Below are 13,107 nucleotides of genomic sequence, written 5' to 3' on the forward strand. Positions count from 1 at the left end.
CTAGGAGCTCCGCTGCTTTGGTCTGGTATCTGCAGGCTCCAGATTTCTGAGCTGAAAAGCAAGAGAGCATCTTTCTGCTGCTGCTGACTGTACACATTGAGCACTGAGCCTTATCTGTCCAAACTGGCCTGGTTCTTTTATCGCAGCTGAAGGTGCATAATTAAACAAACTAAGCTTGCTGGTTCAGAAAAGAAGCGGGAAAAGTGTCATCACCGTGTTGGTTTTGTTCTCTTACATGCATCATCTATATTACTATAGTTTTATAGTACTATAGTTGCTGTCACATTAAAGCCATATGTCTCTTTTTATTCATTTTCTTTGGATTTGAACACAGCTGCTATTTACACCCTGTAAAATGTAATCAATTGGGATCAAATCTCAGCATGCACATGATTTATTTTACATAAAGAGCATTTTACCTGCTCCTATAGGGATCTTGATATTAGAGGTTTGGTTATGACAATGATAAAATACTTATAATATCTCCTCTGTATGTCCATATATACCTGTATACATAATCCAGTATCATCCTTGTGTACAATAACATTAGGAAAAGAGTTGGCATTAGCTTCAAGTCTTTGCTAAGCCATCTAATATCCTATACTTAATATAAAAACCCATTTGTGGAAATTAAAGATGTTAATTATTTACTGAAATTCAAAATCAATTACACAATCTAACACGATGCGACACTGTTGATAACAGTAACACCTGTATATCACATTTACTGAGCGGTACAGTTGTTCTGCTTCTGTAGGCGTAATTGCTGTGTATACACAGGCTGTTATAACATATTGCTGTGGATCTGGCGGCGCGTTGGTACTGGGTAATTACTCCATAGAGCAATCCAAAGGGCAGAAATGGAAATGACACACTGCTCCAAATCAAGTGGGAGTTAAACCCGTCTTTGTGGCCCTCTGATGCCCATATGACTGCCATTGTTTGCGTAGATGAGTCCAGTGCTTGCTTATGAGCAAACTGGACATGGGTTTTTGGAGCAGGAGGCGCTGGGTGTATTAAAAATGGTGAATGTTCTTTTTGAATGCTTCATATCCACAAAAGACAACAGTGATCAGGCCAACCACACGCATTAAAACATATCCAATAATTAAAAGCCACAGAATTAATACAAATATTTAGAGATAGTTTAGTTATACTCTTATCTGTTTTTACAGGCTGATATAATTTTTATTTTTTTTATATAGCTGAATTTTGACAGCCGGTAGGAACTAATTAAAAAGCCAAGCTTACGATGGTTAGTGTTTACATGTTAACCATCTTTTCTGGTTTTCTATTGCAGCTCGGAAATGTGCTGGAAACAGAATCCAGGCCCCTGTTCTTTTATTCATCCTGAATGCAGGTAGTCCTCATTAGTCCAGCTGGACACTGCCGGCCCTCCTCATCCCACTCACTCAGTGCAGAAGCACACACACACACACACACTACTGCCTTCACCTGCATCAGCCCACATGCCTGCACTGAAAAATACAGACTATATATATAGAAAATAAGAAATTACAGACATTAAATTGAAATGAAATCGGTTAAATAGTTTAGTTTGTTAAAATAAAAATTACACTTAAAACAAAAATAAAATAAGCTTGTTTTTATTTTTGGATTTTTTTTAAAAATATGATTAATATCGTAATAATTATTTGTTTTAAATTATATAATATATTGGTGTACAGTCAGATTTCTGCAAATAAAATCGGGAGGTTCCAGTTTATTACCGAAAGTGTAAAAAAAAGAGGAAGCGAGATTAATTTAATTCCTTTGTATGAGTCCGCCCATGTGTGTGTGTGTGTGTGTGTGTGTTAGAAACTGCCTGAGTGTGTATTTATCTATCAGTCTCTCTCTCTCTCTCTTTCTGTGCAGCTTCCGCCTGCTCCGCCATTCCAGCACTAAAGCAAACAGGGCGACTCTCCTAAACTCTGCTGCTCTTCACCAAAGCTGCCTTTTCCTTCCCTGCTTTTCAAACTGCTCTCTCGTCTGCCCGTTTCCTCAAGCCCTTTTTTCTCCCTCTCTCTCTCTCTCTCTCTCTCTCTCTCTCACACACACACTCTCTCTCTCTCTCTCCCCCTCCAATACTTTCCTGCCCCTCTCTATTTATGAAAACGTCACTTCAAGTCCCTCCCTGTTTGAATCTCATTAGTTTCTTGTGTGTTTCTCCCTGTCAATAATCCCGAATCCAGACTCTCTCTATTTCCATCCCTCTCTATCTGTCAATCAGCGCCGCCTTTGAACTGAAAACCACTCCGACCAACTTCAACTCACTCAATCCGAGCGCCTCGGCTCCATCTCCGGCTTCTTTTTCTGCCAAGATCCCCCCTCTTTTTTTTAGTTTTTCTACTAGCCGCCAGAGATCGGGAAACGCCAGGGCAGACCCCCTAAAAACTCCTTAAAAAAAGAGACTCGGGGATTCGGGATCGCAAAGATCAAGGCTTTAAAAACTTTGCGTTTTTCGCCCCCCAAAATTGCTCGGGAAAATGCCGCAGCTGAACGGCGGTGGAGGGGACGATCTGGGCGCGAACGATGAAATGATCTCGTTCAAAGACGAAGGAGAGCAGGAAGAAAAGATTTCGGAGAACTCTTCTGCAGAAAGGGATTTAGCAGATGTCAAGTCTTCTCTCGTGAACGAGTCAGAGACGAACCAAAACAGCTCCTCGGACTCGGAGGTAAGCGACTGAAAAGTGGAGGGACCGAGCGGAGGTCCATTGCTCCTCCACCTCTGTAGCTACTGCTGCTGCCGCCGCTGTTGTTGTTCTTCTAACTGTTAATGTGAGCCGCTGAATGTTGTGTTTTTGGTTGCTAAGCTAGCCGTGTAATAAAGTAAGCTTAGCCGCCGCTTTACCAGCGTGTTTCTAAGCCGCTGTCCCTGTGTTTGGTTGCATTTGAAGGCGGAAAGACGGCCTCCGCCTAGGTCGGAAACTTTCAGAGACAAAACACGAGAAAGTTTAGAGGAGGGTGAGTGAGTCTGCTCTTTTCTCTAAATCGCTTTACTCTTTTAGCCTCTGTGTTTTTAACATGAGAGAAGTACACCAGCCGTAAGACACGGCTTATAGCCTTGCTTCTGAAATGCGTACACACTCACAGAGAGAGAGAGAGAGGAAAAAAGTTGATTTGAAGCTGCCTAAAAGAAAGTTTTCTTCTTTTCCCCCCCGCCATGTTAGCTGCGAAAAGGCAAGATGGAGGGCTGTTCAAGAGCCCCCCGTACCCGGGCTATCCATTTATAATGATCCCCGATCTAACGAGCCCCTACCTCCCCAACGGATCACTCTCACCGACGGCACGCACAGTAAGTGGCTTTATTTCTGTACCCCGTTTCTGTACGCACACGTGTACACACACACACACACTCACTCACTCACTCACCCTCTCTCACACACACACGCTCACACCCCGCACTGACACGCCGAGGGCTTGCGGTAAGGCGAGCCGGGGCTGGAGCTGTTAGCAGGAGGAGCGCAGGAGCACAAGTTTGGGAAGTTGTCGCTGAGGTTAGCGGTGCTGCTCCCGCTGCAGGGCATGGTGCTGTACACACTCACGCAGCACACACACACACACACACACACACACACACTGCTTGCTGCTGTTATTGCCCGCTCCAAAAACTACAAAAAACAACAAGCAAAAACACACACTCTTCTGTTCAACATTGCTGCGGGACAAGGAAACACACGCGGTGATCACTATAATAATAATAATAATAATAACAATAATAATAATAATAGTATTGCTAATAATAATAATAATGGAAAGAAATAGTAGCAATTGAGTTCAAATTAAATTAAATGTATTACATTTATTATTGCAGGCGTATTATTATTATTATTATTATTGTATTGTTAATATATTACTATTATTAATAATAATTATTATTGTTTTTATAAATGCAAAATTATAATTAATCGATTTGTATGATTTTAATGCTTTAACCAAAATGCTTTATATAACATCATAATTTCTTATTTTGTAATGTAAATATGTATATATATATATATATATATATATATATATATATATATATAACCTAGAGAAAAAGAACAGTGTGCTTGCTTGCTGTATTCTCCATAAAGCATAATGGCAGATAGGGGCTGGTCAGCATGAGCACATTGAGCTGTTAAATGGTAATTAGGAGCCCTCAGTTCAGTGAATCTGAGACTGGCAGAATGCATGCATTACATTATACCCCTAAACCTACCCCAGTGAAATATTCAGCAGCACTTTTAAGAAACCGTTTACACATTTTTAAGCAAGTAAATATTTGCATAAAATATGCACGCCACATAAAACATTAATGTTTGTATTGACAGCAATTTTGCATGACATGATTGACCTTTTATGATGAAAGAAACCAGCTCATACACGTGTTTTTGAAATGCAGCATATGTCTGCAGAAAATGCACCTGTTTTATTTATTTATTTATTTGTTTTCTTTGTTTTAGTGGGGTTTTTTCTCCCCCCTTTAAAGATTAGCATCGTTGATATAATTATGCATGTCTACAATTTTTCCCAGTGCATTCCCGTGTTCCCGAAGGATATTAGTGCTGCTTTAGCGGGGCAATTTTCTTAATACACAGTTGGTATTTATATTAATCATTTTAATGGCATAGCATTGCTGTAAGACCTGTTCGTCTCATGTTACGAGCTTCAGACAAATTGCAGACGAAACGAAACTGGCTCTGTGCCTCATCTCTGCACAGGAATATCTATTTATTGAATGTTTTTGGGAGTTGGAATTAAACTAAAATGCAAAGCTGCGTGCGAACATAATAATAATGAAAAAAATCAACATGAATATGCACAGGCAAAAAGATTGTGTAGTTAGAATACAGGTTTAAAACAACCCTAATGCTTGTTTGTCTGTGTGGCATTTTAAGGGCAGTCTGTAGTGCGTATTAGTGAGACACAGTGTCATTGATTCACTGCTGTGTAACTGCGTCTGTCGGCGCATGGCCATTGCCAGCATGCTTTTCCAGAGATACTTCTTTGTTGAATTGGACTTTCACATGACGCCGTCCTCTAGCCACCATTCTTTGCTTTCTCTTATGCACGGAAGTCTTCTGCAGTGTAATACCACACCAATTACAGTAATACCCGGCCAATTACAGGGGCATACGCTGTTGTATATACAAACACATGCATAGACACACACGCATACCAGTGAGCAGTGAGTTTGTGTGACCACATAAAACCTAAAATGTGTATTGTATGACGAATCGGAGGAGACGTTGGACACATCTGCTTTTCTCCCCCTCTGTTGCTGGTGTGTTCAGAGGCGGTGGTTAGATAGTTCCAGTGCAGAGAGTGAGGGATGCGGTTGAAGAGCGTGATCTGAAGGTTGCTCTCAGTTCGCTGCCGAACCTCAGCCTTTTCTGGCTTCAGCTAAACGGCTGGGAGTCTACTGAATATTGAACATATTACTTACATGTATTCCACTCCCCATAGATTACACTGTAAGGTTATCATGTATTATCGTGATAGCAGCCGTGTATAATCAGGGATGTAATGTTGACATAGCCTCTCACCTAAATGTTTATTGTGATACACGTCTCTGTGAATTGTTTTATTGCATGTGCTGTAATTGTTCGTCTTGTGGTGTAGGCTAATGACTGTATCCAGGCCTTAGTCCGGTTAGTACTGTAGTCAGTCAGTGTGTGAGCTGTCTCTCTCTCTCTCTCTTCCTCTTGTTCTCCCTCTCTCCATGAGCTACCTGTGTGTTGTCCGGGCATCCTACCCACACAGCTTTGAAGTTGAAAGCCGTTGTATTCATAAACGCATTACTTAAGTCCAGTATAAATAATTCACCTGAGCATCGATTAGCTGTCTTTCTTTTTAACAAACGCACGGGGCTGGACCCTCGCGGCCGGTGCTGATGCAGTTAAACCTTTATTACCCAACATTTTCTTCAGTGGTGCCAAACGTGCACATCGGCCGCAAGTGTGCATCTGCAGCCCCCTCGCTCTTCCACGCACCCTCTGTTGTGTGGGTTTTTTTTTTTTTTTTGTTTAGTTTTTTCCCCCACTAAATTACAATCTACGGGAATAGCACCATTCCTGTTTACACTCATACAAATTGGGCTGTTTATTGCGCCTCTGCTTTAAGTTGAGTCTTATTTCCAGACGCCAGGGGATGATGTAAAGTGTCAGTGAGAGGACTAGCCGTGTGGTCGGCCGTGGCGTGGAGGTTGATGTCTGCAATGTGACAAAAATCTTTTGAATTTTCATAAGCCTTGTGTCAGCTGATTCCGTTCCTGAAACCCACTCGTGCAATAGTGATGAAATGCCTGTGCCTGTGCCTGGGCCGGAGGCTCGAGTGTATGCCAGTGGGAAGGTTTGGGGTGGGGGGGGGTGGTTTGGGGGTTGAGTGGTGGTGTTGGGTTGGGAGGAGGCGGAGGACTGGAATTAGTCTGACCTCTGAGGGCCATAATAACGGGAAGTTTGTTTTTCCAACTAGCTCAGCCTTAAAAGGTTTATGGCGATTTGGTGCCGTTCAGCAATTTGACATGAAGCTGCACGCAGCCAGAGCCGGTTCCCCCTTTCTTTTCCCCTCGGCGACCGGTCCCCTCCCCGTTCTCCACACACAACAATAGCCGGCCAGCCCTCTCGGCTGGAGCGGGTCGGAGGCAGGAAGCGCGCGTATGTGTGAGTGCGTGCGCGCGCGGCTGCGGCCAGTCGACCGGCCCGGCCAGCGTGCGGGCATGCATGCTTGCATGTGTCAGGAAACGGCGGCTGGTTAAGGGGGCTGCTGTAGGCGAACCTCCCTCACACCTCAACAGGTCTGAGGCGGAGGCAGTGCGCAGGGCTGGCTGGCAGCGCGCAGGCAGGGGGCTTCGTGCCCGTAAATCCTCCGGGTTTATTTACTGCCTCTCCGACTTATGAATGTTAAGATATTTGACGCCACCCCTGGCCCCATAATTCCTCAGGCCTGCAGACTTTTGGCAGGGGTTTCGGGTTTCGACGTGTAATTATGCGTAGTTTAAAAAAGAACCTAAAAAAATAAATAAATAAAAAAAAAAGGAAGAAGAAAAAAAGCTGCAGCACCGAGTGTCCCCTGCTCTGTTTTAGAGGAAGGGAAAAGATGTTCCCTGAAATCTGTGGCAATTCCACAGCAAGCCTGGCACGCTGGATTGTGCTGTTGCACAATAGCTCTTTCTTTCTTTCTTTTTCTTTGTTTTATTCTTTATGTGACGTTCTGCTCCCGGTGACTTTTCTTAAAATGAGAAACAATCTGTGTGTGTGTTTTTTTGTTTTTTGTTTTTTTTTTTCTTTTCCCCAGCTGTTGTTTCATTGTGAACTGTAAGCTGTATTAAATGAATTTATTCATTATGGTCCGAATGCGTGTGCGCGCACTTCCCTTTTGTACGGATTGGGATGAACACATTTTAATAGACCACGGCAGTATCTTGCTAGCCATTTTGACTAATACCTAGACAACAATGGCATATCATATGGATTATGTGTGTTCCGCCGCGGTGCTGAATAGCTTGTCGCGCGAGGTGCAAAAGATAGTTTAATGCGGATTTAGGGGGATAGACTCATACCTTATCAAATTGGCTTTACATGTTAATGGCTCCTAATTGCTATCCGCAGGGGGTTCACTGAGCTACGCGGCCATGTTTTGTGCTGCTCTCCACAAAATACACTCCCAGTTTATTTAGAAGGTTGCCGTCCTTTTGTTTTGCAAATCACTTTTGTTTACAAAGAATGGTGGAAGCAAGTCTCTCTCTCTCTCTCTCTCTCTCTCTCTCTCTCTCTCTCTCTCTCTCCCGCTCTCTCTCTGCTCTTTTCTCTTTTTCTCCTTCTTCCTCTCCTCCTCCTCCTGGTCTCTCTCTCTCTCTTTCTCATCCCACGCAAGAGAGAAACGGTCTCTATTTTGCTTGAGCTTGATAAACAGCCGTTAAAAAAAAGAAAAAAGGAAAAAGAAGTGCAATCTGTTTTGGATTTGTGCGAGTTAAGTTGGGGAGCAAAGTTTGGCACCATTAAACTGAAATTGGGGCCTGCGAGACATTAGCGGCACACAGCACATTCTCAGGGCTTAATTAGTCCGAACTGTAATTGTTCATGGTCTGCCAATAGGAGTAATGCTCAGGAAAAGTGGAGTTGCACTAAATCGGCCCACGGTTTTTAAAACAATAAATCACTCGCATATTTGTGCCGTGATTCAGATGGAGTCTCGACCTCTCCCATCTCGACATGTGGTAAATTGTAAAGTCAATGAATCGCAGATGTAGGGAGAGGGAGAGAGTGAGACAGACAGAGAGAGAGAAAGAGAGAGAGAGAGAGAGTACAGTAAGGTTTTGTTAGCGCCTGGTGAATGAATGGAAAAGATTTGCGCTGTAAATATTTACTGAGGTTTTTTTTTTTGCATGCTGGCTTCAATTATCTTATGATGATGTATAGATAATGCTTCAAAATGACTTGGATGATAATGATAATGTAGATAATGCTGGCAAGCTACATCCTTTACTACAGTTTAAAAATATTATTATTATTGAAATATGTGCCTTCATCACTTTGATGTGGGTCACTAAGCACTTGGTGATCTAATTCATTCTAAACATGAAGAAACGGAAAGGCTCCGCAGACGTGAATTATCAGTCATTTCATTATTGAAAAATTTATACAGAAACATCTCATTTCACCCTGAAAACTTTTTGCGGTATTAAAAGATACCCGAGCCGTAAATAATCTCCTCCTTTCTGCTTCCAGAGTGTTTGTTTGTAGAGCACTGAACGTGGTGCTGTCCCCTGGCTGATAAATGGAAGCTGTAGCAGTTGTAAATTGTAAGTCTCCTGGAGCAGTGTTGGCTCAGCAGCTGTGTGCTAGTCACCCCCCACCCCCTACCCCGACCCTCACTCTCCACCCCCACCCCACCCATTCATTTCCATAAAGTTCAGCACAAAGATTGCACTGTACATCTGGAATGCAACTTTTGTCCTCTGTTAAATATAGTGCGGCTGGCCCACACTGAGTGCGAGAGGCTCCCAAAAACATGGAAATCATATTACAGTCCTGATGTCCCACGTGTGCATGTGGACAGTCCTATTTACACACAGAGTGTTCATGTCCTAATGTTTTAGCTGTGTGCAGATGTGTGTGTTGGACATTCTTTGGAACAATGGTAAATCATGTATTTATTGGCTTTATAAAACATGCAGCACCGCTGAGGCCTTTGTGTGCAGTGGAGATTCACACATGTGCTGCTGGACTGCAGGTTAACACACTCAGTATTTACAGGCGTTTTACAGTGAGTAGATGTTGAATCTGTGACGGTGGAATGGGTTTTTATTTTGCAGACTAGAAATCCCTGTTCCCTGTTTATTCCCTATTCTTTTATATTCTGTGTCCCTGTGAAAATATAGAATATGGAAGACTTGGAAATAAATATTCCATAGTGTTGAAAAGAGTGCTGAAGCTTCTGTACATTTGAATCAGAATTGGGAAGAAGATTGAATAAATTACATAATGATAAAAAAAAAATTATTAGAGATGCACTGATTCTGGAATTTTGGGTTGATGCCGATATCTGATATATTTTAATATTGATTTCTAACAGTGCAGGTAAATGCATGATTGTAAAATGTAAACATTTTAAATACAGATATTTTAATCACAGTACCCCAGCTTGACATAAGCATTCAGCTTTTCCCTTTATTAATAAGAAATAATAATAGATATATCAAATAGCAGTTCTTACAAATCAGTTATGTACTGTAATGATTCTGATGTCATCATTTGTGTGTTCATTTATAAGGAATTTGTGTGTAATTACTGATCAAGCTATGTGTATAAATTAGTCATAGTTTAACCACAATTGTCCATAAAAATGTAAAAAAAAAAATCTGTCACTGATGTCTGGTCAATCATGATGTCACCCAGTAATACATAATTAATAATACTGTAATATTTTCAATACATTTTCTATACTATATTTCACTGCTATGAGATAACTGGGTTGTGTGTTTTTGGGAGTTGTGTAGCTGGAGGAGGTTAGTGTTAGTGTGCGGTGCTGGACGGTCTGGAGGGGGCAGGGAGGTTAAGAAAAGCGGGAAAGGCAGGGGCCGGTGTGCCCGCTGTGGTGGGGCGGGGGGTAGGACACAGGGTGGATGGTAGGGAGGGAGGCGCACAAAGGGCGTCTGAATAGGGTGCATAATTGCTCCTAATGCTGGGGCAATGAGAGCGGCCACAGTTCCTGGTTAGATGTCCAAACAATAGAGCCCCGAGGCCTTGCATTTATCTTCTCTAAAAAAGAGAGGAAAAAAAACACAGCAGGGCCGAGAAAAGACAAGGGGGGAGGCGACAAGTTTATAGCCTTGCTTGATGGACAAGCCATGTGTGTGGCTTTTCTCCTCTTTTAATGATTTGGGCCGGTTCCTTAAGTCATTAGCTCCTCCCGATTCGTGCCTCGTCATCAGAACGTCCCGGAGAGAAGCCGGGCTGCTGCTGGAATCCGGCTGCTGCGCTGGGCTTTTGTTTGGATTGGAACGTGCTCGGCTTGGGCCAAAGTGCATACACACTGACATGCTTTCTGTTGGGAAAGGAGTTGCCCCTCTAACCTTTTTATGACAAATGAGGATAGGAGTGCCTGCATTTTTACTTTTAGTGTGTGTGTGTGTGTGTGTGTGTGTGTGTGTGTGTGTGTGTGTGTGAGAATGTGCACACTGTCTTGATTATTTCACAGTACTTCATTATCAAACTGGCAGAGATAAGGGCAATCAATGCCAATGTACAGAGTGCACCTTCAGGACAGGAAGTTCAACTGAGTATATGTGTGTGTGCGTGTGTGTGTGTGTATATATGTATGTATGAGTGTGTCACTGTCAACTGAACTACAATATTTCAGTCTCAAAAATAGCCTGATAACTGACAAGACACTGTCGCGTCGCGTCTGGGGACAGAATCACGGAATATGGCCGTTTCTGTTTTCATTGCAATATCTTTCCTCGTCAACCAACAACAAATAAAGACCCATCAGTGTCTATTTTTAACATGAAAGAAGGAGGAAGTTGCATATATTAGGCTCTTGTCATTACGTTATTAAGGCCTGTATAAAAAGATGAGGTCTGACCAAGCTCTCTTGTGTGTCTTGTTGATTATGTAGGCCTGTTTATTATTATTATCCCAAACTATTCTGTGAAATGTTTCTCTTTGATAAGAGAGTGAGCTAATTTGAGACCACCCAGATGAGTCTGTGTGTTTAGAGGCTGATTGCAAATTGAGATTCCAGGACGTTCTATTGTGGAAGGTGAAATCCTGTTTACCCCGATAATCTGCGCTAAGTCCTGTAGATACTTTGGGAGCGGTTTGCATCGGTAAAACACATAATTGAGAAAGTAATAGGTGATAAAACTCAGCCCATGTATTTTTAATCTTCTAATTAAACTTTTAATTGCTGGCGGATAAGCTCAGAGCAAAGCCTGGAGAATCTGTGTGTGCGTGTGTGTGTATGGTGTGTATGTGGGATGAGTATATGTGTGCGTACATGAATGTGGGTTTGTGTGTTTATGAGCTGATTGTCTGGTAAAGGAACTACATTTTTAATTGTGTAAAGGGTGACTGAAATCTTCCTTTAGGAGGGATGTAATTCATTAAATTATTGGAAAATATTGTGGAGCTTTGTTTATTTATATATCGTCACTGTCATGCAAAGTCCTGGTATCTCCAAAATGCTTCAAAATGACTTGGAATACAGTGTTTTTCCACCGATTTTTCCAAGATTGTTCCTTCATCTGTAAAGTTACCATTTAGAGATACCTATAATAATTCTGTGTATGTTAATAAAAAAAAGAAAAAAAAACAATCAGACCTCCGTTTTTCTCACACTTTGACATTCCTGGTCCAAAATGTCCTGCTGTGACAGATAAAGCTGTTTAGAAACCCAGGTGTTCTGGCCTGAATCATAGGCATGAAATGGTGGCTAACCTGGAGTCTTGTAGATAGTGTCAGCGCATCCAGTAATTCCATCCCATTCCATCTTGGGCAGAATGACAGTCTGACAATATAGATAACATTTTACCTGATTAGCACTTTTGCGGTCACATGACCAGGCCCTCTGTGCCGGCGCTCTGCTGCCCACGTTAGCGCTCGGTTTAAAATCTAAACCACAGACGCGGATCAATATAGCTCCCATTCAGACACTGGGGTGTTAACAGTGTTTCGTAAGCACATGCTGTAGGTAGGGAAAGTGCAATGTGTGGCTGTCTGCATTCTCTGCTCAGGATAAGCCTGGATCAACTGTCGCTCACTACATCTCATTAGAGAGCGGTGTGAAAAACCCAGCGCAGTCGATTCCAAAACGCAGGGAATTGACTTCCCATGCTGAGTGAATTGTCAATTACATACCAAGAGGGGGGCAAATTGAATGGAAGTGTATCTGTGGCTGACTGGCCCAGGGGTGAGCGGAATGTGGCTGACATTAGGTAGCGGCCAGTGATGTGGAGCCAGATTGTAATGATGTGCACTCATCTCGAGGGTGCGAGGCTCAGCACAATGACACAGGAGGTGTGTAATCCAGCGGCTCTTCGTGTTTAATGGAGATGATGAGCGCCTGTCACTGATAGTAAATAGTAATCTGTCTGTGCTGGCTATCTGACAGAGGCAAAAGAGGGAGTGATGAGTTGGGAGTGATTTATAAGGAAAGAGGGCCTAATCCTGACCCGAGGCTGTTGGCTTTGGACGGCAGACAGTTTTAGCCACGCTGCGCGCAGTCACATGACCGTGGCAGCGCTCCGTCCGTCAGGGTGCCCTTTAGAACATAGTTTTTCCTTTATCTCCAGCTTTACTGCTCCTCTATCTTTATGAGCCGTCCACACTTTGCATTTTTCAAATATCAACTGAGATAATTTCCCTGCTTTGTCATAACAGGTAGCGTCGAATGCTGGGGTTTCAGGTCAGGGGCCGAATGTTCCCGGTTTCAGCCAATTAAGCTCTTGGCTAAAAAGGTTGAGTAGCTTTTCTAGTTCTTGTGTGATTTAAGACGTATAAAAGTGGTCTGTATGAGCTGAGGATGCTCCCAGGCCTGTGCGTTTCCAGCCTCTGTCCTCAGCTCAGCCGGGGTAGTACTGCAGAGAGCAGATGTTTGGTAGTGAGCATGCTGTGGAATTCA

General features: G+C 42.7%; 1 protein-coding gene across 22 annotated transcripts in view; it reads left to right on the forward strand.

Annotated features, from left to right (window-relative positions):
- Positions 1 to 2,187: 2,187 nt before the first annotated feature.
- The window catches only part of tcf7l2 (transcription factor 7 like 2), a 93,079-nt gene continuing 82,159 nt past the window's right edge, over positions 2,188 to 13,107 (forward strand). For all 22 annotated transcript variants that reach the window (XR_011978257.1, XM_072668191.1, XM_072668190.1 and 19 more), the window contains exons 1-3: positions 2,188 to 2,675; positions 2,898 to 2,964; positions 3,171 to 3,295. Coding sequence is in view for 21 of the 22 variants with exons in the window: in XM_072668191.1 (XP_072524292.1) it covers positions 2,487 to 2,675; positions 2,898 to 2,964; positions 3,171 to 3,295 (381 nt within the window). In the remaining variant the exon portion in view is untranslated. The remainder of the gene's footprint in view (positions 2,676 to 2,897; positions 2,965 to 3,170; positions 3,296 to 13,107) is intronic.

The sequence above is a fragment of the Salminus brasiliensis genome, chromosome 22 (genome assembly GCF_030463535.1).
Source record: "Salminus brasiliensis chromosome 22, fSalBra1.hap2, whole genome shotgun sequence".
In the NCBI taxonomy this organism is placed as follows: Eukaryota; Metazoa; Chordata; class Actinopteri; order Characiformes; family Bryconidae; genus Salminus; species Salminus brasiliensis.